At 42.5% G+C, this 14,363-nt stretch overlaps 1 protein-coding gene across 2 annotated transcripts in view; it reads right to left on the minus strand.

Moving 5' to 3' along the window:
• SLC38A10 (solute carrier family 38 member 10) overlaps positions 1-14,363 on the minus strand; it is a 95,152-nt gene that overhangs the window by 55,705 nt on the left and 25,084 nt on the right. For both annotated transcript variants that reach the window (XM_087710160.1, XM_087710161.1), the window contains 4 exons: positions 11,612-11,705; positions 9,385-9,528; positions 6,472-6,596; positions 678-780 (listed from right to left, as the gene is read on the minus strand). In XM_087710160.1, the coding sequence (XP_087566286.1) occupies positions 678-780; positions 6,472-6,596; positions 9,385-9,528; positions 11,612-11,705 (466 nt within the window). The remainder of the gene's footprint in view (positions 1-677; positions 781-6,471; positions 6,597-9,384; positions 9,529-11,611; positions 11,706-14,363) is intronic.

Below are 14,363 nucleotides of genomic sequence, written 5' to 3' on the forward strand. Positions count from 1 at the left end.
CAAACAGTGTGCACCTCTAGTTTAGAGGCCATACACTGTCAGTTTGGTGTAAGAGTTAAGGGGCTGGCCTAGAAACCAGGAGACTGTGAGTTCTAGTACCACCTTAGGGCGTGAAAGCCAGCTGGGTGATTTTGAGCCAGTCACTCACTCTGTGTCCAACCCACCTCAGAAGGTTGTTAGTTGTGGACAAAATTGGAGCAAAGGAATATTAATTATGTTCACTGCCTTGAGTTACGAAGGAAGGAAGGAGGGAAAGAAGGACGGAAGGGCTTTCCTTTTTGGGCTCTATCAGAGACAAGTACTTCAACTAAGAGCAAGATATAGATGCTTTGTTGCTGAAGCAGACCCTGTTGTGATCCCTTCCAGCATTTTTGTTTATACAGACAGTTCTGGCAGCATTTGCTAATCCATATTATCAAAATAATTGCTTAGTTAAGATGTAGGGAAATTTGAGCACCATATATGGACACTAATCACATGTACCATGTCCCAGCCCTGCTTAATGGAATTTAGGGTTTGCAAATTCTGAATTGGCAGAATAGTTTATAGTTCGTCACAGTTAATTCCTTAGGAACTCCCCACACACAAGACATTTTTAATGGTTTTGGTTTTTTTTAATGTAGCAAAGGGGACAGGGCAGGAAAGAGTTCAAAAACAAATAAATAAAAAATTCTCACCATAACATAAAAGGCAGTGACCACCTTTAGCGAGGCGGCAAAAATGGAGCTCATGATTTTGACTGATGGCTCATCCAGACTGTCGTAAGTTGGAAAGACCTGGCTGCAAGACACAGTCAAACATTGGTTAGAACATTGTCAGGAAGAGAAACACTCAATCCAGCATGCAGTTGCCACTATTAAGGTAATCCCAGCATCTCCCCACAAGACTCCTGTCACGCTAGAGTGGTTTAGATTGCCAACGCCAGGAGATCTCAAACATTCCCAAGTTTTAAAGTGTTGCACAAGTAACGCCCGCTCTCCTCCTCTGTGCCACTGCCACGTGTACAATGTAAATATTTCACATTTCGAAAAAAAGAAGGAAGGAAGGAAGGGGGGAGAAGTGACGTTGCAACTGGAATGACCACTTTTTGAGTCAAACAACAGTGGCAAAGCTCCAAACAGCACTCTGGGGATTATTGCTCTTGAAGCATCTAGGTTGATAATTAAAGCAATACGGTGTTTACAGAATAAGAAGCAGGGAAGGAGCGAAAGCATCGGATTGTCAAAGAGAAAAGTTAAACAACCAAAACTAAACACTGTGCCTGTCATATTTCAGCGCTAATGCTTGAGCCCAAGCTCCCAGAAAACTGAAGGAGCCAATTACACGGGGTTTGGGCGCTTATATAAGCTTGTTCCCAACATCAGGTATATAATTTACTACAGCAGCTGGAGGTTGCATAGATATAATTCAGAGGCTGGCAAGGTTTGAATGGCCGGGGGAGGGGTGGGGGGGAGGCAGCAAAAAAAAAAAAAAGGAAAAGAACACCACACACACAAACAAAACCAAGAAAATATATATCCAGTAATGTCTAAGTATCATCCCTGGAAGGGGTGTGGCTAAAATTGTTTTGGCCATTTTTGGCTTTGTGGGAAGGTTAAGGATAGCAATGGGAGGGGAAGTTTCCCAGAAGCAAACTACTCCCAGACCAACTCGTAAAACTTCAAATCCCCCCCACAAAAAAAAAACTAAATACGTTCCAGGTTTTATTTAAAAGAGGATTTTAGATGTGGGAGTGGAAACGGGAGCCTGTGAAACACAACCCACTCTTATTCCCACCTCTAAAACTACCCCAGATCAGAATTATGAACTGGGGTGGGGAATATCATTTAAAATCCGACAGACCTCTCTTTCTACGCATTCCCCTATGAAGGCAAGGCTGTATGAACCTTGAGCCAGTTTAGGCTAGTGGTTAAAACACCAGGCTAGAAAGTGGGGATCCGTGAGTTCAAGCCCCCTTTAGCCCCCCAAAAGGCAAAGCTGGGTGACCTTGGGCTGGTCATTCTCTCTCAGCCCAGCTCACCTCACAGGTTTGTTGTTGAGGAGAAAATAGGAGGAGGAAGGTATGTTTGGATATGGGCTCCGATAGCAACAGCAATAGCACTTAAGACTTATATACCGCTACACAGTGCTTTACAGCCCTCTCTAAGCAGTTTACATAGTCAACATATTGCCCACAACAATTTGGGTCCAAAATGCCACCTTGAATTATATTTGTACATAAATGGGGGGTGTCTATAAATAAAATCAATCTACTTGGGTTGCTCTTGACAATCCTATTAGGACTTCAGGAAAAATAAAAAGGACAACACCTTGTATCTTTCTGCAGCAAGCCCAAAATTATGGAGCAAACAACACACTAATCCTGGAACACAGCCTGTACCCAAGCAGCTTTGCACGTGGGGAAGGTGTTAATGAAAATTTCCCTTTTTAAGCCTATGAACCAAATCAGATATTTTGCATTTTAAACATGTTAATAGCAAGCATTGTCCCCTGATTAAGAAGTTGGTTTTTAATTCCTGCATTTTCTTGATTAAAACCATCCCCACCCTTATGACGGATGCAGAATTTATTAAGGAGAACCATTTCAGAGAAAGGGGGAACTGGGAGAATGAGTGCCTCTTCTTGAGCTCTTTAGTGTCTACCTCGCTTTTTAAAAAAATAAAAAAAAATAAAAACATGAATGTTCATGAATCTCCTTGATCCGACTTGTTCATTCATTCTGAGGCTGGACAAGTAGTATGAAATTCTGGGGATGCAGTAAAAGATGAAAGTAAAAACTTTCCTCAAAACACTGGCAAAAGACTTCTGACTGCCTAATCCCAAAGAACCAATCATAAAATTATTGTTGCCACCATATTCTCCTTGTGAACTTCCCCATGGCATTTGCCTGGATACTGTTGGGAGGCAGGCGGCTGGATTAGAAGAGCTTTTGGTCTGATCTAACAAGGAAACTCTTGAGTTTTTAAAAAGATGGTAGTTCAAAGAGACAGAAGATCAGAAGTCCCTCACCACCCCTGCTTTGTATAAATAAGCCCCAAGACATTTTGGCTTTCCAGGCACAGAAGTAAAAGAGACTCTCAAACCCATCAGATGTGCAAGTCAAACCTTCTCTGCCAATCAAGACTCCAAGATGCATAACAAGCAGTGTATCTTGCTGTGCAGAGATTTTATTTTTAAGCTGAAATGTCCACCCGGAAGGCCAGGTCAAGATCAAGGTATCTGGGAGCAGACACCTTTGTCTGATAAACATTTCCTTATGCTACAGGGATTCTTCGCCACACTTGTAATCACAGAACACTGCCCTCGGGGTGAACTGAAGAAGAGTATTTAGTCCAAATGCCTTTACGTGTATTTCTCTATTTCCAAGATGAGCACAAGGAGAAAAACAGCACAAGCAAGCAGCTTCAAAGCCTGAAATAGTTCTTGGTGAAGGGGGGGGGGGGAGTTTTGGGTGTGTGTGTGATGACGTTTCCATTTCATTAAACATAAACATCCATTGCCTGTGGAACTTTGAAAAGATAAAATTGCAGAGTTTTTTTTAGATTTTTATAGCAGGAGAGAATGCTGCTCAGAGAAAAGTCCTAATTCGGCAAAATGCAGAAGTCTCAGGACAAAAACAGTCAGAATATTTGATCAGAGTTAGGTAGCATCTTGCTTCATCTAACATAGGCTTACTCCTCCAACATTACAATTCAATTGTAAAGAGGAATGTGTCCCTTGTAATTCCCTGAGAGAAGTACGTATATTTATGTACCACAATATCTAAGGTTGTCCACCAGCCAATGACTCTTCAGTGTAGCTACTATGCTATGAAAGAAGATGTGAGGAATTGATTTTTTGTAAATCTTAATAAAAACTGCTCTTCCCCCCCCCCTTTCCGAATGATGCATATGGCAAAAAATTTCTCTACCAAATGTTGTTCTTTCCAATTTTTTTTATGTCTACATCACATCTACTACGCTGTTGCTCTGTATCTCTATTTTTCTCTCTCTCTCAATTTCTACATTCACTGTATGTTAAGTAAAAGAACATATATGTAATGAAAGAAAAATAGATTTAGAAAGCAAATTGAAAGGCACTTCTACTACTGTTTTAAAGATCCTTGATTAACGGAGGAATTGGGCCAAACAGTCATAAATGTGGGTAGCTACATGTAGAAGGGAGGCAGAGCATAAACAGAGTCTTCATTCCCAGTTCTTCAAAATGTCATTCATATTGAACCAGCAACGACACCAAACTACGAACGATGCCCATCACTCCAGTTGGTTCATATCTATAACGCTGACTGAAATGTCTGATCCAAAGCTTGCACCAGTATAGCTCGTATTACAAAAGAGTTAACGACAGGGACACTATCCTGAGGTCGTACAGGAAGGCTGCAGCAGAGCTAATGTTACATTTCTAGGCTTCCTGGCTTCCAGCCTCATGTGCAGTCTGTTAAACCATATGCTGCACACACAAGGGGCGGGGGGGCGCAGAGGCATTTCTCTTTGAATTTGGCAATGACAACAAACCTTATTGCCAGAGACAGCCAACTCTACGAGCAAAGCATACTTGTGCATTCAGAAGCCATAGCAAGTGGCCAATCAATAATGCATGTTACTTCTTTGCTTCTATCTAACACTTCTTAAAAGTTTGGGGAGCAAATCGACTGAAAGGTCAGTTATTACAAGCCTGACAACCCCGGGACCCATCCATACGTGACGTCACACAGGCCAAGAAACGTGTGTTATTCTTGCCCTTGGGAAAATTGATAGGATTTAACTTTCAGTTTGGCTTGCCCCACCAGTGGTATAGTAATCTATATTTAGAGAGATATGTGAATACACTAGTTCAGAACATATAATTTTCCCGTGTTTTCAACTCCCACCAAATGAAGGTTGGTTGCTGAACGGCCACCACAAGAAAAAGGACAAATTTGGATTTTATAAACCCCCGCTGTGGTAACTAGGTAGCTATAAAAGAATGAATCAACCCTTCTGTCACCAATTATAGCAGAGACACTTAAAACTGAGTGAAGCACATTAAATCTGAGAAGCATAATTGGGGGAGTGGGCAGAGGGGGAGAAGGAGAGCCCAGCTGTATCAAAGCTAATGCTAACGGTCCATTTTGGGTCCTCAGCTGAACACACTCTCACACACACTTCTACGGTTTCATTGGGCCACTTTTCAGTCCAGCCACAAATAAAAGGGTGGTAGAAGTATTGCTACTAGAATGGAAATGGGAATTATCTATGGATGAAAGCTTACATCTGCCACAAGAACGAGTATGACAACTAAGGGCAGGCATGCGTTTTACCCAAAAAAGAATAAAAAAATATTTTAAGTTCTTCATCCAAAATAAACTATGCCAGCATGCAGCATGGATTTCCATTATTTATTTTTTATTGACAGACTCTGAGGGATTGCGGGGGAGGGAGAAGAATGGCAGAATCAGAAAATGGAAGGAGGGGACGGTGAAGAACAGAAAAGGAGAAAGCAATAGGTGCAAAAATATCATTTCTAATGTTGGGGTTTCTGAATGGGAAGCTGGCAGCAAGACATGAAAAGAAATTTCTACCCCTCTAGTCGGAAATGCGAAAGTTTTAAAAATTGTGTGTTTGTGTATGGGGTGTGTGTATGTGTTAAATGAGAACTGAAAGACTTGAACCCAATTCTGGAATAGGCTTTGCATTGTGCAACGCCCAGAAAGAAAGCCTGGAGCCAACCCCTGTCCTACATCTATAAGGGTAAATTGGATTTTGCAATCCAGAAGGTCAAACTGACTTAAGAACAGTTGCCTTTTCCTTAAATATTCTCTGTGAAAACATTATGTTGCTTAACAAAGATGTTCACAAAAATCATTTTAAGCCAACATTGGAAGCCCACTATGGTAGTACCCTGTTTCCCCGAAAATAAGACTTCCCCGGATCATAAGCCCAATCGGGCTTTTGGGTGCATGCACTAAAATAAGCCCGCCCCGAAAATATTGCAACACAGTAGCAGCCATGAAGTAACCATGCTCGCCACCTTCTGCACCTAAAAAATAACAAGACCTCCCCGAAATTAAGGCCAAGCGCTTATTTCAGGGTCAAAAGAAAATAAGACCCTGTCTTATTTTCAGGGAAACACGGTAACTACCTCGGCTTAAGTTCTTCTTACATCTCAAGAACAGGGCTCGGTACTGTCCCAAGTACCAGACATAAAAGCCAATGGAAAATTACACTGGAGATGTATCTGCCCCCTATGAACAAGAAGCTTTTTAAGTACAATGAGTCTAGAGTGAAATATAACTCCCTCTCTCAGCTAGGTAACAAAAGGGTCACAACCCATTCAGATGCTATACCTCAGTGGGCTGTAAAATATTTTGATTAAAATCAAGACAAGGGGACCAGATGGTATCTATCCCATACAGGCCATCCTGACCCTTTGCCCTTAACAAAACTCATTCCACCCCACAATCTCCAAGCAGCCAGAATTGCTGATACTTACGACTGACAGGCAAACGACATGCCAAAGATAGGAATGCAGCGAAAAATGCCCTCCCAGCGTGCATAGCTGACCCGCTGCAGCCACTGCCCATCAAAGAGGCCATGTTTGAAAGCAGAGAGCACGATCTGCAGCCAAGGAAAAGAAAAGAGAGGTTACAGTCTAGACAACAGAGACACCATACCAACCCAGTAACTGACAACCCAGGTTGCCTCAGCTTTATCAGCAATGAGAAACAGCAAAGGGGCAGTAGAAGCTCACAGGCAGAGATTTCACCAAGCCAAATTTCCTGGGTCTGCATCCCCAGTGCACAAGATGTGTGGGAAATTTGGGGTTTCTGGGTCCTGAGTAAATTACAGCAAACTGCATCACAAGGAAGGGGTGGTGGTGCAAAAATTGCTTAACCTTCAACTGAATGTTCTCCACTGGATGCTTGATATATGCAAATCCCTTCATTGGCATTCAATCCCTTCCATTTCTAGCAATAAGTCCTTTCAACATCTTTATCCATCTCCTAACCCACCACCCTTTTTCAGGGGGCTTTCTGTATTCTAGCTTTTTGTAATAATGAGTTCTCCCAACTTTAGCAGCCCACAGCCTTCCAAATACACTGTGTCCTAAGCCCCCAACACCAGTTGTTGCAATGAAGGAACTGTACTGCACATTGCTCTTCCTCTAGATACCTGCCACCTCCTTCTCCTCCTCTCTTTTAAATCTGCTACTTCCGGCAAGGCTGTTATAGTATATGCCCTAATTTGAACTGCTAACTCCAAATGCAACTATTGAATGGAAAATTGTTTTTTTATGTTGGTCTCTTCCTCCCTCCTTTCCTTATCTTTCTTCCTTCCCTGGCCTCCCATCCCCATCTTACCACAAGCTTCCTGGTGGGAGGAACCAGTATTCCTTTTTTTGGAGGGGGGGAAGGGAATTATATAACTGTTTAATACCCAACTGAGCAACTTTTTTTGGGGGGGGGGAGAAAACACAGTTTGTACAGAAAAAAAAAGTGTTTTGTTATGAGCTTTGTACAAGGCACCATTTTTTTTTATTTGGCTTACTATCGAGGTAATCCAAGATCATTACATGGTGGGTGATGGTTGTGGTAATGGAAATGACAATATGCATGTCATGGCACACATAATGTGACTAACCTACCTGTATAAGATGTCAGCCTCTAGTACAGAACTGATTCAGTTGGATACCAATATCATGATACCTGGGTCATTATTTTGGTGTTACTGTAACTTGTTAAGGATGCTTCTGCTTATAAACTGTAGTTTAAGAAAATATGGCTCTATATCCCATACCAGCTTGGCTGATGTGCCAGCTGCACAAGTATTTACAATAGGGAGACAATGAAGATGGCTATTTTGTGGCTCAGGGAATGCCGACCAAAGGTCCCCACCTATCAGCAAGTATGGGGAAGAGGAAAACCCACAACTGGCATTCCCTGGCCCCGTTTCCCTCCTGTGAACAGTGAGCCACTCTGAGAGCCTTCAGGACATTTCTAAAAAGGCCCCTGAGTTCTAATTGATGAAAACAATTGGTGCTGTATGTGTACATGTATAATCATTTTATATGATCAAACACAACTTGGGTAAGATTATAGTCTACTGTATGCAGGGCATTGCTGCTGGTTCAGCCCAGATCGGGCAAACCGGTAGTGGTAGCAGCGGGAGGCTCCGCCCACCCACTCACAGTTGCGCGATCGAGCACGCATGTGCACAAGCAAACCAGTAGTAAAACAAATAGCAACCCACCATTGATACAGGGGTGTCAAATTTGATTTCATTGAGGGCCACATCAGGATTGTTTGACCTCGGGGGGGACCACAGGGAATGTGACCAGGATGGGTGTGTCCAGCTTGACATCATTTGTGTCGGGGGTGTGTGCCTGTGGTGGCCTTAGTGCTCTGCCAGAGAAAATGAACTCCTGAGCTCCATTTTCGGCTGCGACAGCCTCCTACAACCCTCTGCCAGCGAAAACAGAGCGGCCCTCCTCCTGAGTTCCATTTTCACTGGCAGAGGCACTGCAGGCCAATCCTTCGTTATTTCCAGGCCAGCCCCATGGGCCAGATCTAAGCACCCTGTGGGCTGGATCCGACCCCCAGGCCTTGAGTTTGACACCCCTAATCGTATGTGTTTATTCTTGTGCTGAGGCTCAGCTGTCACTTTTTGCCTACCACTTAAAAAAGTCTTGTAAGTCTTTTAAAGTCTTTTTAAGTCTTTAAGCCTGAGGCCATTTAAAATGTTCATAAATAAAATAAATAAGTAAATAAATAAATGGTATCCCAAGATGAAAATGGCCGGAGAGATACGATAAAGCAAGGGATACCTAGGAACAACAGTGAGGTGAGAAGTTAAAAGAAACTGGGGACGGAGTCTTACTGCAGGCGAATTTGTTAGCGGTCACTCTGGCAAATTCTCAATGAGAAAGCTTTGAAAGAAGCATTTGATTAAACACTGTAGAACAGAAAGTGAAGGAGGCATTAAGGGGTTCCTCTGACAATCTGTGTGGCCTAAGTTCCTATTGTATACACTACTATAAAAATGCTGACTTGCTGGAAGAAGAGACATGGCAGGATCTCCCTGGAAGAATGTATAACTTTGAGCAGCATATGGGAGACACATTCCTGGGCCTGTGGTTTGCACAGAAGAGCAAATAGCATCCCTGTTACTGCTAATGGTCTTCCCTTACTAGGTAGTGCCAATAATCGAGAAAGTTTTTTCAAACTAAACCCTAAAAGTATGTGTTGTTGCCAACAAGCAGACCAGGCCTCCTGTTTAAAGGTCCTCGGAGAGCCCACCCACATGAAGAGTTTGGGTACCCTGGAATTTAAGGATGCATTGTGGTTTCCCTCAAAGGAATTAACTGCCCGATTGAAGAAAACAAAAGCTTCCCATCATTAATACTGACCACAAACATAAACACCGTATAGAAAATCAGAGCCATTGCACTGAAGGACTGTATGGAAGCCATCATGTTTCTCTGGAGACTCAGCGGGAGGACAATGCAGAGGGAGATGAAAAAAAGCATGAGGATCCGGAATAAGCCGCTCACCTGAAAGATGAACATGAGGAACGGTTACATCACCCTTCTTCAATCAGATGCCATTCACATGTGTTGCACTTTTGACTACCACACATCGAGAAAGGGAGTTACACAGGGAGCAGCTCCCAGAGGGAGAAAGCAGATTCAAAATTAACATTCTAAGCCCATCCACTCTGCTGTAGACCGAGGTTAAGACTCACTCTGAAAACAAATAAAAGGGGTGGGGGTGGGGAGGAAACCTGGAACGTCAAGAAAGCTGCTTCTCACACAGCGTCTGTGATGAGACCACACAGACACTGGGTGCCACTATTGCTCCACTAAGTACTTATCCAAACCATTTTACAGCAAAGGCTCGCTGCCTGCTTTAAATGGTAATCCAAACACGTTATTTGAATATATTTTATGTACTTCCAACAAATAAAACGAAAACTAACTTTGCCGCAAAAAAAACAAAAAGGGAAACGATGAGAGTCTTGGAAATTCTGACCCAGAAAATTAACCAGCAGCTTTTTATATTTATTATAGCAGGAAGCTTGGAAATGCCTCCAAATATTTAATACCTAATTTGGCTTTGCTTATGATGCATTTTTTTTAGCTGCTTAGGTCCTTAATCAGAGCTTAACTACATCAGGCCAGAGCAGATAAAAACCATGCCTGAATGCTACTGAATGTCCATTGTAGCTTTCCTAGTTTGTCTCTGCTCCTATGGGGACTTCTTTGGTTCCTATTTATCCATTGGGAATTAAACTGCTCCTGCATGGAAAAAGGCAAACAAGCAGATATGCTATCAACGCTGCACTTTCTTGATCTGGCTTGCCAGGTTATTCACCATTGTGCCATATATTCCAACTTGGCAGTTTGAGATTAACAAGTGAGCTAATGGATCCTAATGTATAAATCTACAAAACCCTATTCATTTACCCAATTCCGTCCCCCGAGTATTTGATACTACAAACTTTAGCATCTCAAACTGGGAGTTCCCGGTTGACTGCTTCAGCCTACAGGAATAGGTCCAGTTCTGCCTTGCCTTGTCTCACATCTATGTCAAGTTAAAAAACATGATAAATCTTAGGACAGGTGTGAGATACTTCCATAAGTGGGAAGGGTTGGTAGGTGACAGCAGACATATAAATCTAACAGCTATATAAGCTAAAAGCAGAGACAATCTTGTTGATAAATTATGAGAAACATACAAAAGAGTTAAGTAAATTTCTGTTTTGCAGAAGCTACTTTGTTTTTATTAAACAACTATAATACTGAAATTTGAAATCAGTTTTAAATACCACGTCTGAATAATCTCACTTCTGCTACAAAAGAAAAAGCATCTTGAACTTCTTGGAATTCTTAATTTGCCAGCATAATTTAATGTGCAAGGGCTAGTCACATTAATACTGCCATTGTTAAACATTTGAAGTTATTGCTATCATACTGTAAGTCGGTATGATTTACACATATGATACTGGTCTACATTTGCTCCCACCTTGATGGATAGGAAATACAAACATTTGGGAAGGAAGGAAGGAAGGAAGGAAGGAAGGAAGGAAGGAAGGAAGGAAGGAAGGAAGGAGGGAGGGAGGGAGGGAGGGAGGGAGGGAGGGAGGGAGGGAGGGAGGGGGGGAGGGAAGGAAGGGAGGAAGGGTGAGTGTGTGTGTGTGTGTGTGAGAGAGAGAGAGACAGAGAGAGACAGACAGACAGACACCTTACCAATGAATCTTTATCACTAAATGCACTTTGTTTGCTTTAAATCAGGTTTTTGTGGGGTAGGCTGCTCTGCAGTTTGTATACTGGCTATTAATTTTGAAAAAGACAGGCTGCTTATATATACTACCACAACACCATTCAGACAAGCTTTCAAACATGCCCTATGTTATCAATAATAGAGAATATTTGTAGCTCAGGTTTGGACTGAGTGGAGTCTCTAATACTCTGAGATTGATTGTTTTCTTGCAGATATTTCATTACCCATCTAGGTAACATCTTCAGTGCTAGCAGCGAAATTGAGATTCCACGTCCCATGTTATCCTATGTATAGATATGAAAGAGGCACTGATCTAATTTGCTATTGATAAGGTCATTAAAAAAGCAAGTTTACCTGGAATCCAAGTGATCGAGCAAAGAAGTTTGATCCCAAGTCTCCAATAACCACATAGAAAGCTATGCAGGTCCCCAGCATCAGTCCAATCATACTGCAAAGACAAAATGGAGTGGTCATTGTAGAAAAATGTGAAATAAAATTGTTGTCATTTACCTGTGTGCTAAGTGCTGAGTTCAAGTGGGATTTATGTTCAGAAATTCTCTGAAAAGAGCCACATTTACTGCCAATGCCCTAGATGATGGCAGCCTTCTCACCCTCTTGCAAATAGGACAGTTTTAGAAGAAGTATTAATTAGGTTTGCTGAAGGGTAATTCTCTCCCCCGCCCCCTATACGAAGGTACTGTTCTTCATGCGGACTCTATTCTGACCCAGGTTTCCTTAGAAAGCAAGAAGCAAAGTCTTGGTCCCTGCAAAACCCCTTTTATTTACATGACTGTGGATTCCTTTCATTCACAGACAGCAAGGCTTAGTAAACAGTCTTTCAGAAGAATGTTTATGCTCGTTTGCAAGGAAAACTTGGCACAGTTTCTTAAAGTCACACACAGAACTTTTCACTCTTGAACTGACCAAATGAACAAATTGTTTCCTGCAAAAGCCCACTCCCCGTTTGTTCCTCTTTTGTTTCCTATGGGAGGGGCCAATCACCTCCAAGGTGTGGCTTTACTCCTAAATCTTAGTTGTTCTTGTCTTCTGGCAGCTCTGCGCATGCGCACAATGGCAACAGGCTCCAGCTGTTCTTGATGTAGAGCCCTCGTCTGAGCTTTCCTCAACTCCCAGGACTGGCCCATGTTCCTCCTCAACCTCCTCACTGTCGGACACTGCTGCCAGATCCGCTGGCCGGTGGTGGGGCATAACAGGCTCTTGCAAAGTGGAGAGAAATGTATTGGAAAGCATGGGCCAGTTCATACTCATGTGAATCACACAAGCTTTCAATATCACAGGATCTAAGGAACATGTATCTCAAGGGAAGCAACTAGCCCACAGACACATGACAGGACTCCAGGAAAACTATATTTACTAATGGCTGCTGGATGTTGTACAGCCTATGGAGATTCTCAGTCATCCAGGTCATGGTTGTCCCAAAGGTGCTTTTTCAAGAGGCAACTGGACTTTCTGCTTTTTCTTTGAAGACATTTCGCTTCTATTCCAAGAACTGAAGAAGCTTTTTGCATGAGAAGCGAAACGTCTTCATTGAAAAAGCAGAAAGACCAGTTGCCTCTTGAAAAAGCACCTTTGGTACAGAGAAACATTTTTAAAAATTTCCCTAGCCACCAAAGTAATGCTATTTTTAATGTATCTTTCTTTTATCTTTCTATTTCTGTTTGAACTTCTTTGGGCTATATTATATACTTTCAGAGTAATAAGCAAATTGAGTAGCCCTCCCTCCTTCCTTCCTTTCTTCTCTCCTTCCCTCCCTCCTTTCTTTCCTCCCTCCCTTTCCCTCCCTCCCTCCTTCCTTCTTCGTTCAGACATCAAGATACTATTTTTCTGCAATGAAAAGAACGTTGGTCTTAACTGAACGTGTCTTTTCAGTAGAATAGAGGGAGGGGTTACACATGGGTATTGTCACAGCCTGATTGGTCCATAGACTGAGGGAAATTTCTTTAATATTCCTCCTTTCTCATTGGCTCCCAGTTTCCTCAATGTCAACGGACCGCACCTGTAAAGATACAAGAAAGACCAGGGACCTCCCGGCCCTCCACCTGGCCTCTCCCTATACTAGTTAGGGTCAATGTTCCCTCTAATTTTTTCCCCGTGTGTGCAGAAAAGTATAGTGTTCGAGCCGCACATTTTCATGCCTGAGCACCTGAATTTTTTTTAGCCATAATTGCCATCAGAGCAGATGTTGAGAGGGGGGCAAGGAGGAAAAGGGTCCCCTCCCTCTCCCTCAGACCCCCAGGAAGGAAGGGAGGGGAGGGGGAGGGAAAGGAAAGGAAATGGGAAACAAGAAAAGGAAAGGAAAAAGGAAAGGAAATAGAAAAGAAGGAAAGGAAAAAGGAAAGGAAATTGGAAAGAAGGAAAGGAAAAAGGAAAGGAAAGGAGAAAGGAAAGGAAAAGAGAAAGGAAATAGAAAAGAAGGAAAGGAAAGGAAATGGGAAAGAAGGAAAGGAAAAGGAAAAGAAGGAAAGGAAAGGAGAAAGGAAAGGAAAAGAGAAAGGAAATAGAAAAGAAGGAAAGGAAAAAGGAAAGGAAATGGAAAAGAAGGAAAGGAAAAGAAGGAAAGGAAAGGAGAAATGAAAGGGAAAGAGAAAGGAAATGGAAAAGAAGGAAAGGAAAAGAAGGAAAGGAAAAAAGAAAGGAAAGGAAAAAGGAAAGGAAAGGAGAAAGAAAAGGAAATGGAAAAGAAGGAAAGGAAAAGGAAAAGAAGGAAAGGAAAAGAGAAAGGAAAGGAAAGGGATCGCAGAAAAAATGCTGAGCCCAGAACGGGGCTTCAGACGAGGCAATGCCTGAGAAACCCCGGATGTGCAGAGAAACGCAGGCTACAACCAGCAAATCCCATTTTCCCAGGAACTGACGAAGCCTCAGAGGACCAATGGGAATTCTCCCTTCTGCAGCGTCATTGGTCTCCAGGCAGAGTCTTCCTTGATTTCACCAATCAGAAATCAGAGTTCAGAAGGGAGGGAAGGGGGATATTTTGAGTCACATTTAAAGACATTAAAAAACACTGCGCTGCAGTTTGAAACTTGTGCGCGGTTTTCTTTGTTACCTGCACGGCCGCGCACGCGCGCAGCTTAGAGGGAACGCTGGC

This window comes from Thamnophis sirtalis, unplaced genomic scaffold (assembly GCF_051295495.1).
Source record: "Thamnophis sirtalis isolate CommonGarterSnake01/CBP01778 unplaced genomic scaffold, rThaSir2_p1.2 scaffold_3, whole genome shotgun sequence".
Taxonomy (NCBI): domain Eukaryota; kingdom Metazoa; phylum Chordata; class Lepidosauria; order Squamata; family Natricidae; genus Thamnophis; species Thamnophis sirtalis.